This window comes from Podarcis cretensis, assembly GCF_951804945.1.
Source record: "Podarcis cretensis genome assembly, chromosome: 4".
Lineage (NCBI taxonomy): Eukaryota > Metazoa > Chordata > Lepidosauria > Squamata > Lacertidae > Podarcis > Podarcis cretensis.
In genome coordinates, this window is record NC_137173.1 from 13,600,680 (window position 1) to 13,618,194 (window position 17,515).

A 17,515-nucleotide genomic window follows, 5' to 3' on the forward strand; every position below is an offset into this window, starting at 1 on the left:
AAGTAGGGTTGTTGTTTCTTGGCCTCTACCCACTTTTGTACTCCAGCCCCACTGATCATGGGGACAGCCAGCAACTTGGCTGCCAGCACTCCTACATAAAATAAAACCTCACATCTGGCCTCCGTAAACTGCCTTTTTATGAAGTAAACAAAACAGTGGAGAAATACTCCAAATTCACTTCACTCAAAAAAAAAAAAAAAAACCCTGAAAATTTTACTGGCAAATAAAAGGCCATTGACAGCAAGAGATTTTCTCAAAGGGAAAATGGCAGCTATTGATCTCCCATGGAATCCTACTGGGGATTGCTTCAAAATTTCCCTTTCTACACATAAGACTTATTGTCGTATTTGCATACACAGGCAAACACACTGCATGGATAATCTCTTCTCTCATTTGCCAGTAGAGTTCCCCAGCGTGCCAGCCCTGATTGCCTAATATTTAACCATGGTTGTCCAACATCCCGTGAAGCTGAGATGCTATTGATGCTTGAAGAACTGGCCTGTGGCCTGCTTAGCACAACTATTTTTTTCTTCTTTTTATTTTAAAAAATTACTTTTTTAAACAACTGCTGCCTTGTTAAAAGCTAGAAAAAAATGCATTTTTAAAAAGCTGACTTATCGCTTCACAACAGCAAGTGTCCATGACACCATGCTCACAAGAAGTAGGGGGACAATTGCCATGGGGAGTGTGGTGAAGGGTAAACTCCAACCTTTCTCCCATCCTTGGAACTGGAGAAGGTGCAGGGTCTCATCCCCGCGCTTCAACTACGCTTGAGATACTCTGTGTGCCTTAGAAATGCCTGGGGTGCGGGTGGCCTTGCAAATGCACTGTGCATGTGTGTTCTTTGGAAGCCCCACTGCTGCCGCAGTCCCCACTCTCAATAGAGGGGCTGGGGCTTGTTGCTTTCATCCTGCACTTGGGCATGAAACACAACTCTAAGTGATCCCTGAACTCTTCTCCAGCATCAACCTTGGAATTAAAGGTGCTGCGACAAGACCTTGCCCCCTTGCCACAGCCCATGCAGTGTGCACAAAGTGCACAAAGACTTAAGAACAGCTCTCATGTATACATCAGAAAATATCTGATCAGCAAATGAATGCCCCGTCAAAATAACAAACGAAACAAAGAGGGGACGCACGCTTATCCATAATGCGCATTCAAGCAATCCATGCCAACCTGTCTTCCTGAGATTACTTATTAGCACAATACTTCTTTTTTTGCAAGGTGGGGGGAAATCTGTGCCAATATTTCTTGAGCTAAATTTAATAGACTTTCAGTGGAAATCCTCAGAAGCAAGTTTCACTGAGTTCAATGTGACTTTTAGCAGTGTGCCGCTAAAATTTTTGTCCCTAACACAACCCATGAACATTAAAGGATATTTGACTATTGATTGCTACTAGTAGTTTAAGGGACGCGGGTGGCACTATGAGCCTAGAGCTTGCCGATCAGAAGGTAAGCGGTTCGAATCCCTGCAACGGGGTGAGCTCCCCTTGTTCAGTCCCAGCTCCTGCCAACCTAGCAGTTTGAAAGCACGTCAAAGTGCAAGTAGATTAAGAGGTACTGCTCCGGCGGGAAGGTAAACGGCGTTTCCGTGTGCTGCTCTGGTTCGCCAGAAGTGGCTTAGTCATGCTGGCCACATGACCCGGAAGCTGTACGCCAGCTCCCTTGGCCAGTAAAGTGAGTTGAGCGCCGCAACCCGAGTCGTCCGCAACTGGACCTAATGGTCAGGGGTCCCTTTACCTTTACTAGTAGTTTACTAACAATGTTTTACTACTGTAAATGTACATAACCTCACTACTAAGTTAATATATGAGTTACAGGACTTGCAGTGAATGCTACCAGTTTATACACCACTTCTAAGCCATGTTCTGTTAACAGAGCAGTCAGCTCCTGAATGTTTCAGACACTGTCTGGTCATCTTAACATCCATGCAAAATATTACCTTTACAGCTGCTTGCTTGTTCAGATACACCGTGAAGCAGGATGATTCTGGACATTCCTGGTAACAACTTTTGTGAAAAGTCTTCCCTGGATGCTATAAGCTAGCCCTACCATTAGGCAAGCAGAGATAAATTGTGAGTCAATATTAAAGGGCAGCAGTTCAATTATTTAGCTTTCTATGGATTGGATCCAAGCTCCTTTCCACTGAGAGAAGAAACCTCCTTGGTCGGAGGAAGGATCCAATACTTTAATTGTATCACCATTTAGATTTTCTGCTCAGGCACCAAAATCTTGCACCATCTCAGTTGGGTGCTTCTGTTTATGCTTCTTGGCTTTCCTCAACTGATTAGGATGAATATTATTCATTATAAACGGGATTGCCATGCTATTCTGCAAGACAATTTTAAATTAATCTGAAACAAGTTTAGGGTCCTTATGACTGCAGACATCTCAGCTCTATTTCTGTAACATGAAATAATACATTACTGGGAGATATGTTTGTTTAATGTAGAAAGGCTGTTCTTTAATACTGCAAATCACTTGGCTTTCTTGGCCAGATTAGGTTACGCTTGAACTAAAATAGAAAAGACAATTGCCATCTACATGTTAAAACAACTGCTATGTTGGAACTAATGCAACAAGAGGGCAAAGCCCCCAAGTGGGAGGGCAACCAGTTTTTCTGGGTATATGTGCAGGTATATAAAGGGGGAAAGTTATTCTGTGTGAGAAAACTCTGGAGAAATGTTCCCAAAAGCAAGGAGCTAGTTAACATCACAAGGTTTTTAAGGTGCTTATGGTTGCAAAAACAGAGTGCATGTGATTGCCTCAGTCCAGGGCTCCATCTGCACTTTGAAATTGCATGCTGAGTTTTTGCTCAAGCATTAATTTCAGTACAGGTGGCAGCTCAGCCCAGTGTTCCCTGTGTCCGTATGTGCCGAGCCGTCCTTTGATTTGGCGTGAATGAGTAAGTTCTAGCATGCGTGTGATGGGAGATCTCGTAGATTACCAAAAGTGGCTGAACTCTCAATATAATCACTGTTTCTGGCACAGGCGCCAGAAATGTTAGCCTTGTCCTAAGAATGCTTATCCTGTGCTTTTATTCTAAGTAAACAACCGCTTGACAGGAGATATGTCAGCACAGCTCCAGGCTTTCTAAGCCACGCTTCTCAGAACAGGCACCATAGTAATCATCCAGATTTCTAATTATTGTGGCAAATGAGCAATAGCAACATCACCACCAGTAAGAGAAACCACACCATTTTCTAGAAATGTGTTGCACCTCTGTTGATCATGGCTGCTATTGAAGGGAAATATCCATGCTTTTCACAGGGCAGGGACTGATGGCGACATTGAACATGCGAAGCTGTAACGTGTTCAAAGTCAGACCACTGAAGCATGTAGCTCAGTGCTATCTGTTTTGACTGGTGGTACTCTCCAGGGTCTTAGGAAAGGTTTCAACCCTAACCGAAAAACAGGTTGCCACTGTAGCGTAACCCAGAAACACAACCCAGAGCTATGCAAATAGGATTCCCAATGGGTTAAGATACAGGGAGCAAGCCAATTGTGTCCCTAGGGCTGCAGGCACCGCTTTCCTATATCCCAAAGAAGTATATGGTTGCCATTCCTACAAGGAAAAGGAAAAGCATTGGGGATGCTAGTAAGCCAGGGAGGAGGAGGTGTCTCTATGTGCATTAGAACAAAGATGTATTATAAGAACTCCACCCCCAACAACAGCCAAGCCCGCCCTTCTTAAGACCCCCTCATCTTTATGATGAGCATCTCACTATTGTTATATATCATATACACATTTTTGCTAAACTGAGTTGGGAAATGTAGGGCTACTTTAAAAAAAAAAATCTGCTTAGCTACAGCCACACAACTCCCTACACTACTTCATTAGTAGTTAACTTTTTTAAAAAAAAAAGATTATTCAAATCATATTGTTTTCATGAGCAGTTTTATTTTACGCATAAACCTTGTAGTAGTTAAAACATATTCCATGTAGTTTAATGGCCAAATGATGGCTATGACAGGTATACTACTGCACTTTTTAGAAATATATCTAAAGTAATGAAAAATGACAAATCAGAAAGATTTTATCATTTTAGTGTACCATTAAATACTGTTTTGAATTACTATTTTTTTTAAAAAAAAATCAAGTCTCACTTAGAAGCTATTCCATAAACCCTAAGCCCACAAATTTACTTCAGAGAAATTCTATTTATTTATTTTTATTAAAAAATGTTTACTGTTGGAATTATTGTATGTACAAGATTACAGGGTTTCTCATTCCTATACCCCACCCACAGCTACCCTGGTACTACATAAACTACAAAGGTTTGTGAGAAACCAGCATTTGAGATCAAAATGTGTCCTAGCAGATTTTAAAACATTCCAGTTGAAGTAAAGAATCCTTTTGCATGAAAAACAAAATGCATGAAATGCTTCTCTTTCACCTCTCCACAGAAAAACAAACAAACAACAATTTCATTCTCCCATTCAAATGCTTTTAATGTAAAACTGCATGTATGAGAAATCCAGCTTGTTAAAAAGATAAGACAAAAATGAGATAGGAAGCTTCATAGCCCACCTTTCTTCTTGACTGGCATTCTCGCTGTTATTTCTGGCACTGGACGCAAACACTTATTTACCGGTATCAACAGAGTCCCGCTGGGATTGACTTGTAAGGTCAGAAGTCTGCCATCCAATTCAAAACACACAGTTCAGCTTTGGAACAGAGCTCTACATCTTCATTTCCCACAATGGCACTCACAGTTTTTGTCCAGTTAAAAACTTCCAACACAACCCATGGAAACAGCAAGGAAGAAAAAAGTTTAAGAGAATTTTTGCCAGAGCACTTGTCAAAATCTGTAAAATATTTCCCAATCTATAAAAATATACAAGAGAAAACACTCGTCAGCCTACAAAATTGTATAAGATTCTCTCTTATGACAGAATAGGGGCTTTTTTTTTTTTAAAGAAGTTAAGTGAATGTAGGAAATACAATTAAGGCACAGTCCAAGTCTTGGCAGTCCAAATGATCCACTTCAACACATTCCAGCATCACCCAAGTTTAAAACCAGTTCTCAAATAATCCAAATAAACGTCCGAGGAAGACAGAAGAGCTTGAAAGGGACCTTTTTTGCTGCAATCACAGGTGACTTTTGCCCGTTAGCTACAGCACTGGATGCACACAATGCTCTTCTGCGTATTAGGAGAGGAAAAAACCTCCCAGGTTTCATTCGGTTACCAAACAGCAGTCACTTTCATTTTTATTTTCTCCACCCAGCCTTCTGGCCTTTAATGTCCCTCTGATCTTTGCTTGTATTAAGCCCAAGAGGATTGAAAGCAATCCCTCAGCATGGAATTATTAAAGTGACAGTGCTATTCACAGGGCAGGCTGGTGGAGCAGACTGTTGTGCACAGGAGTCATTGACTGCTTGCCATTTCACTCTTTGCTCAGCAGCAGCTGCCTAATGAGAGAGGAGCAAGGTTGTGGCAGAGCTTCTCCAAATGTTATGCAGAGATGTTGGAATATTAACAGAGCAGGCCATGAAGTCAGTCGGAGGTTCTCCCGTTTGCCGGCTGGCCTTACCATAACCTCCTATTTTCCTTCTTTTTTCCCCTGCAAATGGAAAAAAAATGCAATTGACAGTTTTTCCCTTCCAAAACATTGAAAATAAAGGATTAAGGGGGGAATTAGTCTCCAAATATTATACTTTATACATGTGAAGCACAATGGTACATCTTACACGTACATCTGCACTGCATCTTCAAAGGGTGAAAATGGTGCAATGGGGTTCTTTTCCATTGCTTTTGAATTGCTTTCAAGCAGACTCACATCTTCCTATCATTCTCCTATCACTTAACAGATATTTGTTTCCCAATAATAAGACCTATTCTCATATTCTGATAGTTTGGCTCTTTATAATTGAAATGAAAGGTTGGCTTAAGAGGAAGAGGAAGAGAACTTCAAACTGCACAAAAAATGTTTGTGGGAAGAACACTGGGGTGAACATTAAGAGCAACAAAGGAGGAGAAAAGTGTGAATTTAGATTAACGTTTTAGAGGCATCTGTTAAGTGGGGTAGTGGTAAAAAGCATCCATCAAATATGAATTCTGAGGGAGCAGTGCTCAAGAAAGATCTTTAAAGTTAGTGGGAGAGGGGCAAATCCTAGAGTACAGTGCAGCAATGGAAAGATTAGAGTAATAAACTAAGTGCAGACATTTAAAGTAGCCTTCTTTTTAACCACTTGCCTGGTAGGTAACAAGGAATTCCATGCAGGTGAGTTAGCTGGCTACTAGAAGAGGGACTGACTGCTTCAACCCTCCACCACCAGCCCATTTCCACCCCAACCCCCTGCCTAAGACACTAACAGCACATAACATATTTCCATGATGGCTGTGAAGGAGGGGGCACAGGCAGTACTACAAGCTAGTAAAACATTTTTCAGGCCAGTAACATTTGGGGAGCTTGTTTACAAGGCTGACTTTAAGAAGCAAAGTAAAATAAATTAAGGTTTGAGGAAGGCTGTTTAGAAGAAGTCGACAGCATGGTTTCAAGTGAAATTCTGTGCAAGCGGGGAAGAGGTGACTGATGGCGTGTGACAAGAGTGGAGTCAATGTCCATATGAAAGCTTAACTTGAGAAGGAAAACATAAAGGAGTTAGGAATTGAGAACACTGTCCATTAAAGCAACAGGGAAGTAATCAGGGTTTTGGAAGCAGAAAATGTTAAGAAGGGAATATAAAGCTAGCAGAAGGGAGAATAGAGCTAGCAGAAGAGGGTGAATGAAAGTGACTGGGACAAGTTACTAGTTGATGGCATTCAGAAAATTAGGATTCAGAGTTGTGGAGAACAGCGTAGAGATGCATGTGAAGAAGAGTGTGCAAGGAGCTGAGTCACTGAAGGACCAAAGACCAGGAAGCAAGCTCAGCGGAGTGCTACTTGTGAAACAGGGTAGTATAGGAAGTTAACTGTAGCAACAGAACAGAGTCACACAATGAAGTTGGGTTACAGCTGTGGCTGTAAAATAGCAGCAGATGCGCAAGCAGGTGGGTCAGTGTTTATCTATGAGAACACCTAGGCAGATATTAAACCATTGGGGTTTTCAGCTTGGGAGCAGGGTTGAGGAACTGGACCAGCATTAAGAAAGTAGTTAGATAATTGTGTGAAAAAGCACAAGGGTGTAGTAAAGATGCATTATGTATTTGATGTGGAACAGCTGTGTAGAGAATTGTGTAGTGAAGGAATACAAAAATAGGATCAGAAGGGCAAACTGCATTCAGGCAGAGAGGGCGATGCTGGATTTGATGACTACATGGAGACCTGGGTCCTCAAGTGAGGAGTAGAATCATCAGATATGCAAGCTTGAGGGGGACTGTCACCGTTGTAGAAACATGGAAGGTTTGAGAATGTGGGAAAGGGGATCAGTGGCCAAGGAGACTGAATGCAGGAGCAAAAGGCTACATGAAGCAGTACTCTGTGTTTCCACGGAGCGAAGGGACATGAAAGGATTAGATAAGTGGGTCATGTACAAGGATCTGAAGGGATATTGGATAAACAGAGTATAAAGGCAAGATGTCCCCAATGGTGTGAGGTTGCAAAAAATAAAAAAATAAAAGGTTACGTAGGAAATATGGCCGCTACAAACGTTGTGGGAAGAAGCTGAGTGGTTGTGAAGAACAACATGAAACAGTATCAAATGTACACAAGTGGCCAAAGTGGGTTTCAGGGGTCAGAAATGCTGGTGAGGGACAGAGGTAGGTGTTGCATGAAGTGATAGCTAACTGCATGCATACAAAGGGAATTTAAATTGATATAGTATAAAGGTCTGCAGGTGCCAGACCCCTGAATGTTGCCATCTGCCTCTTCCCTTCAGCTGCAAAAGCAGAGTGGGGAAAGAGTGGCTGCTGTTAGCAGCGAGGTATGAGCCAGCAAGGTGGACTGCGAAAACAGCTAGTGACAGGGCAGAAAACCCGTAAGAAGATGGGATGGGACCAGTGCAGCATTCGAAACTACCACTGTTCTAGGCGCATTTTGCAACTGGGAATTTCATTAATGCGAGCAGTTTCTGAACTCTGGGCGCAGTACTGTGCCTAAGATTTCAGATTAAAACTGCCACTGTTGGAAGAAAAGGAGGACCTTTTTCTGCCTCCCCACTTCCAGTCACTCTCTGAAGAACTCATAAGAATATTAGAGGACCAGGCAGGGGAAGTATGGCTTTATTTGTTTTTTGGAGTCTTCAGATGAGGACTAGACGATGTGAAAAATGAATATAAGATTTTAGCTGCAGTTCATTCATTTTCAGCTTTGTATTTTTATATTAAAAAGTGTGCCTACACACTCTGTTACAGCACCCATAACCTGGGTTTAAGGTGTCATTTAGCTTTCATATCTCAGTTTCTAACACTGGACCAGTGTCCAGGCAAGATTCACCATGCGTGGGGTGGTTCTAGGAGATAAATGAAATGACCAGGGTCAGTAACTGCTGCTGGGGCTGGTGATCACTTTACAAGGCAGACTAGTTAGTGTACTAATGGTAGAGAGTGAAGCAAGCAGAAAACAGAGGCAGGGCCTGATGCAAGTTTTTTGGGGGTGGGGGAAGAGACCAATGTGAAGTGGCCAGAAACTGAGAAGAGAAGACAATTCCACAGGGGCAGTTAGTTAACTTTGACTCTAGACTTAATAGCCTCAACCAACCATATTTACATAGTGGTATGTACTACCTACAAGATGCATCAGTTAAGCCAGCCCTGCTGTGTTTGCTCCCCTCCCCTTGTTCACTAAGGGGAAGGGGCTGGACATCTGTCCCAAAGTCCTCTCCTGACAGCACCAGCGGGGAAGACCCCAATGAGGCAGAGAAAATTTGTGGAGAAGGGAATAAATAAATAAAAAGGTAGATATTTTTGTTGTAAGGTGGGCTAATGGGGTGGGGGCAACCAGAGGATGTTACGTGATGGTGGGAAGTACTGGGTTGCTTTTTTTATCGCGGGTGCTTGAGACTGGAGTGGCGGGAAAAGGGCCAGGCTTGTGATGTGGTGGGGAGAGCTGGGGTGTTCCCACAAGCAAGAAGCACCCCCTTGCCTGACAGGAGCAAGCATGGAGCTGCTGGAATGTGGGAAGCCCCACCTCCTCCACACACACCCCAATTCACACAAATCTCTGTCCAGCAAGGGCTGCCCTGTGTGACCAAGACACCCACTTGCAATCATAGAATTTGTAGAGTTGGAAAGGGACCCCAACAGTCATCCAGTCCAACCCGGTGGCACACAGGAATCTCAACACACCGTCCTCCACCCAACCATCCCAGGCCCTGCTTAGCTTTGCAAATGAGAGCCATACAGGACAACCTGGGAGTCATGATCCCCCATACTGCATATATATACATATGGGCGACAACACACTCAGGTTGCCCAGTACTGTGTGTATGTGTATATATATATACATATATACACACATTCGGACTCCAGAGACTCATCTGAAGGGTTGTGATGGGAGTAATCTCCATATACATATTCACACGCACACTCCTGTCTGGCATGGGGTGCTCTGAGTCAGTGTTTCCCAACCTTTGGTCTCCAGCTGTTTTTGGACTACAACTCCCATCATCCCTAGCTAGCAAGACCAGTGGTCAGAGATCATGGGAATCGTAGTCCAAAAACAGCTGGAGGCCAAAGGTTGGGAAACACTGCTCTGAGAGACCCCGGAAGAGCCACAATGGGGATCCTGAGTAAAAAAAAAACCCTACATGTTGCTGGACTCCAGTGACTCGTGGGGTGGCTTGTGATGATTTTGGGGGAGGGGTCAACACATGCATGCACACATACAGCCCTGTTTGTGACCCCCCCACCCCCCCACACACCCCTCATAAGAGCCAGCGAGGAACCTGTGCGCCCTCCCCCACCCCCGTCGTCGTCGTCGCGCGGCTCCCGCCTCCCATCAGCCCTCGCGGCGGGCGGCCAACCGCCTCAGGTAACTGGCGCGAGCTACCTGGCCGGGCGGCCGCAGGTTCCCACCCGGACCCCGCCGAGGCCGCCTTCGCCCCACCTGCTGCCCCTCCTCGCCGCCGCCTTCGCCTGGGTCGCCTTATGGCCGCGCGGGCTGCTGCGCCCCCATCGAGGGCTCCTCTGTGAGGGAGGCGGCCTGCTCGCTGCTGCTCCTCTGCCGCCGCCTCAGCCGCGTTTCCATGGAGCGGCCGTTACCGCGCCCGCCGCCGCCGCCGCCGCCGCTCCTCCTCCATCTCCCGCCCTCCCTCCGTCCCTTAGCAACGTGGGCGGGGAGCCCCTCCCTGACCAGCGTGAGGAACGACGGGCCGCTCGGCCAATCCGGAGGCAGGCCCCTCCCCCGGCTCCGCGAGCAGGCGAGGGGCCAATCGCAGCCCAGCCGAGGGTCGTTTGGAGGGGGGGACGTCACGTGATGGCCCAAGATGGCGGCCCCCGCGGGAAGGGCGTGCGCCTGGCCAGTGCGGTAGCCGAGTCGCCTTTTATTTTTTTAAACCAGAGGCGGACGCCGCGGCAGCGGAATAAGTTTTTTAACGGCACGGCAGAGCTCTAGGGCTCGAGGTGAGTTTTCCCCGGCGGGTGTTTGCATGGAGGAAGCGGCGCTCAAGGTCACGCTGGACGTCAAATGTGGGGAAACTATGGGTTTGAGGTTACGGGGTAGGGGTAGGGGTAGGGGCAGGGGCGAAACTAGGCTCTGTTTCATCCGGGTCAATAACCCAGCTTGGCACACACACACACACACACACACACACACCATGTTACAGATAGGTAGCCGTGTTGGTCTGCCATAGTCAAAACAAAATAAAAAAATTCCTTCCATGCACACGAAAGCTCATACCAAAAACTAACTTAGTTGGTCTTTAAGGTGCTACTGGAAGGAATTTTTTTATTTTGTTTTGACACACACCATGTATTTGCGTATACACACGCACAGGCTGGGAGCCTCAGTGGCGCCCCACTGGAGGCTTTCCCCGGGGCAACGTCACCCGCCCCCGGTAGCTGCGGCTCTCGGTGGGGCCTCCCTGGTGAGACTGTTTCCCTTTATTTAAAATTAGAGCCTTATTCCCGTGGAGCTTATGTCCCTGCAGGCGTGTATAGAATTGCAATCATTTATGGGTGTGGCTTTTCCGCTGCTTTGTGGTAAGTGAAAATTAGTATATAGTGAGCATAGTATGTTATTTTTTATTATTCTTAAAGTACTGTTGTTGGCATCTGTCAGGCTTGGAAGGCAATGGAGGAGTGCGCCTTCAGGGGTGAAGTCAAAAGGTTGGAGAGTTACAAGGCCTGTTGTGGCTGAAGAGATTGATAAGGGGGAGACATGATGCATTACTGCAGCAGCACAACTGGACACCTTAATCTGCCCCAGGGGCAACAAAACATGTCTCTCCCATATCGGTCTCTACATCCACAGCAGGTGCTGCAACCTTCCAGCAGCTTGACTACACCCCCAAAGGCTCATCCCTGAGACAGATGGATGACAGCAACAAATATGTATAGCAGTTAACAGCAGTGACTGTTAATGAAATACGAAGAAAATATCCAAATGTAATTGAGGGCAGGAGGGTTGATTACGTCTCTTTAGAAAAAATGTGAATTTAGGGATTCTTCTTAGCAGCACGATGACACAGTGCATGAGCTTGTAAAAGGAAGGACTAAAGAAGTATGAAGACTGGCTCAATTCTTAACTGTTCCCATTGCCTGGAGAATGTGGCTCTCAGGGTGTAAATAGTGTTAGAAACTGGGATGGAAAATTTTGGACTTATTCGCTTGTACAGGCAACAGCATATTTATGTGCAGTTGATATGCCACCATGCATGCAAAGATTGTAGTGACCCGGAAGGAGGCGGAAGGCATAGTGGGGTTATGCGCACTACACTGTCATGCGCAGTGACTTGAAATATAACCCCAGTGCGAAACAAGAATTGCCTGTATAGCTGAAAGCAACAGGATGCAGTTAAGGACTTCATACATGCCCTCTAGCAACTCTAGTGTGTGGGTCAGATTTAACCCTGAACTGTGTGCCAGATTACTTACTGTATCCCATCAAACTAAACTGGAACAACCTTACTAACCAATTACAGATAGGTAGCCGTGCTGGTCTGCCATAGTCAAAACAAAATAAAAAAATTCCTTCCAGTAGCACCTTAAAGACTGGAAGGATTTTTTTTATTTTGTTCTTACTAACCAAGCCAGTGTCAAATATGTTTCAATGGTCTTCTCCCATTTTTAATCTGATATAAGGAGTGGGGGCATACATGCATACACAAATTAGGTCTAAGGGAATTTATGCTTGGTGTCATTGGGCAGTTTTTGTGCATTAAGCGGCAACAGCAGCCTGCTCCACGCGCAATAAATGGACCACCCGCTTCCTCCCCAGCAGCTGTAAGGCGGGCTGAGTGGGAGGAGGCAGACAGGCTAGAGGCCCAGCGGTGCACCCCGCCCCTATGGTTACAGTATTTTTTTCTGTATTTAATTGCTACATTCCATGTATAAGACGACCCATGGTTTTACACTTTAAAAAATGGGGGGACGGACCTCGTCTTATACACGGAAAAATACGGTACAGTGGTGCCCCGCAAGACGAACGCCTCGCAAGACGGAAAACCCGCTAGACGAAAGGGTTTTCCGTTTTGGAGGCGCTTCGCAAAACGAATTTCCCTATGGGCTTCCTTCGCAAGACGAAAGCCCATAGGGAAATCTCCGGGACAGCGGGGAAGCGCAGCGCACCTTCCCCACTGTCCTCGGACCTCCTCCGAAGGCTGGCGGTGGGGCAGAGAGCCCTCCTCCCGCCGCCAGCCTTGGGATGGCTGCTCCGAAGGCTGGCGGTGGGGCGGAGAGACCTCCTCCCGCCGCCAGCCTTCGGATGGCTGTCCTGAAGACTTGCGGTGGGAGGAGGGTTTTCCTTCCCACCGCCAACTTTCAGAATGCTGTTCCGAATGTTGGCGTGGGGAGGAAAAACCCTCCTCCCACCGCAAGCCCCGGGAACAGAGGAGAAGCGCTGCGCACCTTCCCCTCTGTTCCCGTACCTGTCCTGAAGTCCTGCGGTGGGGAGAAAAGCCCTTCTCCGCACTGCCAGCCTGGCAAGCGGTCTCCATAGGAACGCATTAATTTTCAATGCATTCCTATGGGAAACCGTGCTTCGCAAGACGAAAAACTCGCAAGAAGAAAAAACTTGCGGAACGAATTAATTTCGTCTTGCGAGGCACCACTGTATTCTGTTTCTTAGACTATACTGTGCAGTAGAATCCAAGAGTTGACATAATGTGGGCATCTGCTGGCTTCTCGGCTGTAAATTTCACAAACCATTATGCCTGGGTAATTAAATATGTTTTTCTTTCAATCATATTGCTGGTGTGTCTGATGTACATACATACATACTCATTTTTGTAATCAGCACCATTTCGTTTTCTTTCCCAGTGCTCCAGGAACTAAGATGGCAGGAGAGTTTATTGAACCTACTTCAGAAAAAAAAGTTCATATTGCAAGTAGAGACATATCTGAAATCATGAAAGAAAGGTTTGAACGGCTTTCAGAAGCAGATCAGTGAGTGGCCTTCGCAAATTTAAAAATATTTTAAAGTGGGGTTGTTTTTTGATGTTCCTATTTTCAAAGCATTGAAGAATTTACCTTGTTGTACATGGTGCAAGTAGTTTGTGAAGAATGGAACCCACGTGATACCGTACAAAATACCACATGGAAGTCTATGCCAAGTCTCTGGTTTCCTCCATTCACAAAAATAGGGAATGCTATTTTACCAGACTAGCAGGATTAGCAAGATAAACATTAAGGACAATGTTGGATGTTGAAACCAATGTAACTTGAAATGACACTTTTAGTGTTTTAGTTTAACTTTTAATTGCATCCTTCAACTTAAAAGACAGGTCCCGGGACTTCAGAAAATGTATTTAGTATTGTCAGTTGAAATAACTGAAGACCACACATTGCTTTTTATATATGACCCCATCATGTATAAAACATAAAACCCTCTGCTATTTAGAAATGTAAAAACATTTCTAAAACTTTTCTCCAAGAGAACAGCAAAATCTTCAAACCAGTTTTAAGGATCTGCTAGGTTTCTTGCCAGTGACTATCGTTGTCCTTAGAAGCTGAAGTGATGTATTTACTATGGTCCCTCCTGCTGCTCCTTCTATAGCTGCTCATATGCTTGCATCCTCTATCGGAGCCTCAGAGTATTGGACAACTGTTCACTCTAAGCATAGACCTGGCAATCCTATGGACACTTGGTATAGTTCTCCAATTAAGAAGAGGGCTTATAGCTGAATAGGTAGAATTGCAGTCCTAAGTATTTTGTTGCAGCTGTGAAAATCATTGTCCTGTTTTAATACTGCAAGTGGTTGCATCTGTCAGCTCTAATAGGACACAGCAACGTACTGGGAGCACTGAGGGATATACCCCAAGAATACAGTATTTGTCTGGTTTCAGAAATGTGCTTCTTTGCACAGCACACAAGGATACAACTCTCCTAATGCACCATGTTTGTACATGCACAGCTATTAGCAATTGTTGAAATGTTTTTTCCTTTTCTTCCACAGGAGTTTTTTTCAAAGTGGATCCATGTTCCTTGCTTTAAATGGAAGTCTCTGCGGCTTAGTAGCGAATAGCTTGTTTAGACGCGTCCTGAATATAACCCAAGCTCGTATCGTATCTGCTCTGCCCATGGCTGTTTTACCGTTCATTTCAACTGTGGTCACTTATGAGTGTTTGATTAATCGGCCTTTAATGGAAGGTACGTTATCTGCATTCAAAGCGAACTGTAACCTTTGAAATGTCTGTGCTGGGAAGGATGTATTAGCCACACTGACACAAGGTTACCTACTCACAAGACAAGAGGCTATTTGCATTACTCCCCAGATATGTAGGGCTATGGAAACTTGTTCCTTTAGCTCTTTGTATTACTCTTCTTGAGAAAATAAAATGAGCTTAAGGTGCAGGTGAGGTGGGGGGTGCCCCACGCACTGATGGTATGCAAGACCTCACTGCTGGAAGAGTACCAGTTCTTTAAAACAGTAATAATACAGTGTGGTGTTTCAGCACCTTATCTGCAATTTGGTGTTACTGTTGTTTCTATACTTTTCCGAAGCATCCCAAAAGAAACTCACTATATAGATGTAGGTAATTGTTTTTGGCATCCAACATGGAGAGTCTTCTTGCATTCAAAAATATTGTCTTAGTCCCCTTTGAGTGTAAACTGCAGGATAATGCTGTTAAAATTACTTCCAAATACTCAACCTTCCATCTTGCCCAGTTAGCAACAGTGATGATTCTGGATCACGTCACTGTCCATATTTTGGTGGAGAGTAGTCTATACTGCTAGAACGCCCAATGCATTGGCTTCTCTTTTCAAGGCACACTTCGGTCCCTCTTGTGGCATATATTTAGGGAATCTCAGGAATATTTTGCAGCAATACTTTTATGACAGGTGCTATTGAAATCTGAGCACCTTATCAGCCTAACAAAGTCTAATCAAAATTAGGAAAGCAGATTTTAAGATGCTGTGATGCAAGCCTGCAATAGGGATGCTGTCGATACATCACTTAATTCTCATAATGCTATTTGTCTGCAAATTTATGTCAGACTTAGAAGAGTTTTCCAGCTTACCTGTCTTATTTCATTTTTCAGGTGATCTAAATTGTGCAACTTGCGCCTGGATCAGAGGTGGTTTAATTGGAGGAGTAATAGGTTGGTTCTACCCCATTTTCCTAGCTCTACCTTTGAATGCAGCTCTTGCAACAAGGTACGTTTTTAATCCTCGATGTAAGCTCAGTTCTTAAATGTGCAGTTTTGGAAAATCCATTGCATTGCTGGCAGGGGACTGAAGGAGGTGCTACCAGTGTTGGGACCATGAGCTGTTCACCTTATATGGGAAATCCCTAAAATGGAATTTGTTTAAAATGCACACATTGTTTTTCCACACCTAACTTCAGTTTTCTAGGATTACCTAAACTGATTTCCAAGTATAGCTTCCCCTCCATCACTCTCTTCAGACATCCATTGTCTGGGTTAATCTGCTTGAATCACAAGCACTTGCTATTGCTCTTTCATTCCTGAACACCACCCGAAAGGGAAATCTGAATAATGGACCAACAACTGGTTGTAAAATAAATAGGTGTAACAAAGTCCGTATCAGTTACAGATAGGTAGCCGTGTTGGTCTGCCATAGTCAAAACAAAATAAAAAATTTTTCCTTCCAGTAGCACCTTAAAGACCAACTAAGTTAGTTCTTGGTATGAGCTTTCGTGTGCATGCACACTTCTTCAGATACACTGAAACAGAAGTCACCAGACCCTGAAAGTCCGTATCATTAGCTTGTGCCTAATGAAGTGTTTTCTGGCAACAATATAGAGCCATTAGTCTGTAGAACACCTTTCTGCACCTTTTCTGGCATCATGTAAATTGGTCCCCTTTCACATGTTGTAGGCTGCATTTAATTAACACATCTTTTGTCCATATATAGAATTTGCTCTGTTTTTGCTTCAGTTTTAGTATAATTATGAGGTAGTACACAGAAAGAGATGCAGTGTCAAGTATACAATTTGGTAAGAGTGGGCTAGCACCTATTTTGAAAACCTAATCTTAAGACAACTGACAAAGAGGCTTTATTTACTTTCTTTGTTAACTAAAGAGAGCTTGTAAACTGCTGCTCCATCAGATAACTTTCTTAATAAAGGCTGAATTTAACAGTAGCCTAGTGTTTGCAATTGTCAAGCTAATTCTTATTTCCACCCCACCCCAGGTATTTATCAACTCCCATGCCAGGCCAAGAAAACATGCTGCGCTACTGGATGATGGTTTGCAAACCCGTTTACAAAAAGATGAAATTTGCTGCAATCCTTCAAATTGCATTTGGAGCATACCTGACCTCAAAAAGTCATGAAATATACATTAAAATGCTGCAGTTGCCCCAGCCTGGAGAAAACCCTGAAGAAATAAAAGATAAAATTTGAATTTATATAATCATTACTTATTTGGTTTTTCTTTATGTAAATCATCCTGCTAGTGTTTTTTTGTGTGGTTTTTAAAGTAGCTCTTAGCATATTGAGCAAGCCTTGGGACCTAATGGTGAAGGGCCAGTACTTTTGCTTGTGCTTTTTTTCCTCCTTCCTTTCTTTCTTTTTGGTATGGGGGATAGGTGGAAAGTAATACCCTGTGATGAAGGAGACCAGTATACTTTGAAGAAACCTTTGTGGTGGCAGTGGACAGAGGTTTCCCTCCTGCTCGCAGAATTGTGGAGTTGGAAGGGACCATGAGGATCATCTGGTCCAACCTCCTGCAATGCAGGGAATCCTACCGTACGTAATACCATGGGTGCGAGCAGCTGGTGTGTCTTGCTTTTACCTTTTCTTTTTAAAAAAAGAGTAGCTTCCATTAACGGGTGAGAGAACATTGCATCAAGGCTACCTTCCAGGAAGGTTTTCCAAGGAGTGGCTGACAAAGCAGCAGCCTGCAGAGCACTGAAAAGCTCTGGGGTTTCATTTTTAAGATTGTAAGTTGTTTTAAACCGTTTTAAATACTGCATTGTGTTTTATTGTTGTAACCTGCTTGGGCGGCAC

The 17,515-nt window shown here is 44.2% G+C and overlaps 2 protein-coding genes and 1 long non-coding RNA gene across 13 annotated transcripts in view; 1 reads left to right on the plus strand and 2 right to left on the minus strand.

The window, feature by feature from the left end:
• DLG2 (discs large MAGUK scaffold protein 2) overlaps nt 1–10,176 on the minus strand; it is an 874,668-nt gene extending 864,492 nt beyond the window's left edge. For 5 of the 11 annotated variants that reach the window (XM_079973437.1, XM_079973448.1, XM_079973455.1 and 2 more), the window contains exons 1-2: nt 9,991–10,175; nt 4,532–5,566 (exon numbers count right to left, since the gene is read on the minus strand). In XM_079973437.1, coding sequence (XP_079829563.1) covers nt 4,532–4,550 — 19 coding nt within the window. In that variant the 5' untranslated portion in view covers nt 4,551–5,566; nt 9,991–10,175. Of the gene's footprint in view, nt 1–4,531; nt 5,567–9,990 lie in introns of all 11 variants that reach the window. The other 6 variants (XM_079973427.1, XM_079973429.1, XM_079973458.1 and 3 more) reach the window with 3 other exon arrangements.
• Nucleotides 10,177–10,356: 180 nt separating this feature from the next.
• Nucleotides 10,357–16,919, plus strand: LOC307215048 (transmembrane protein 126A-like). Its single transcript, XM_079974204.1, has 5 exons — nt 10,357–10,505; nt 13,362–13,487; nt 14,498–14,691; nt 15,585–15,699; nt 16,699–16,919. Exons 2-5 carry the CDS (start codon nt 13,378–13,380, stop codon nt 16,907–16,909), a joined length of 630 nt encoding a protein of 209 aa, XP_079830330.1. The 5' UTR covers nt 10,357–10,505; nt 13,362–13,377; the 3' UTR covers nt 16,910–16,919.
• LOC307215207 lies at nt 13,951–16,085 on the minus strand. The gene is made up of 2 exons (XR_013838383.1): nt 15,904–16,085; nt 13,951–14,175 (listed from the first exon to the last, which is right to left on the minus strand). It is a non-coding gene; the product is annotated as an uncharacterized lncRNA (long non-coding RNA).
• Nucleotides 16,920–17,515: the final 596 nt, after the last annotated feature.

Coding starts and splice junctions, on each gene's coding strand:
- LOC307215048 (XM_079974204.1), top strand. CDS start 13,378: ATGGCAGGAGAGTTTATTGAACCTACTTCAGAAAAAAAAGTTCATATT. Junction 13,488..14,497: donor CGGCTTTCAGAAGCAGATCA/GTGAGTGGCCTT, acceptor TTTCTTCCACAG/GAGTTTTTTTCAAAGTGGAT. Junction 14,692..15,584: donor TAATCGGCCTTTAATGGAAG/GTACGTTATCTG, acceptor TTCATTTTTCAG/GTGATCTAAATTGTGCAACT.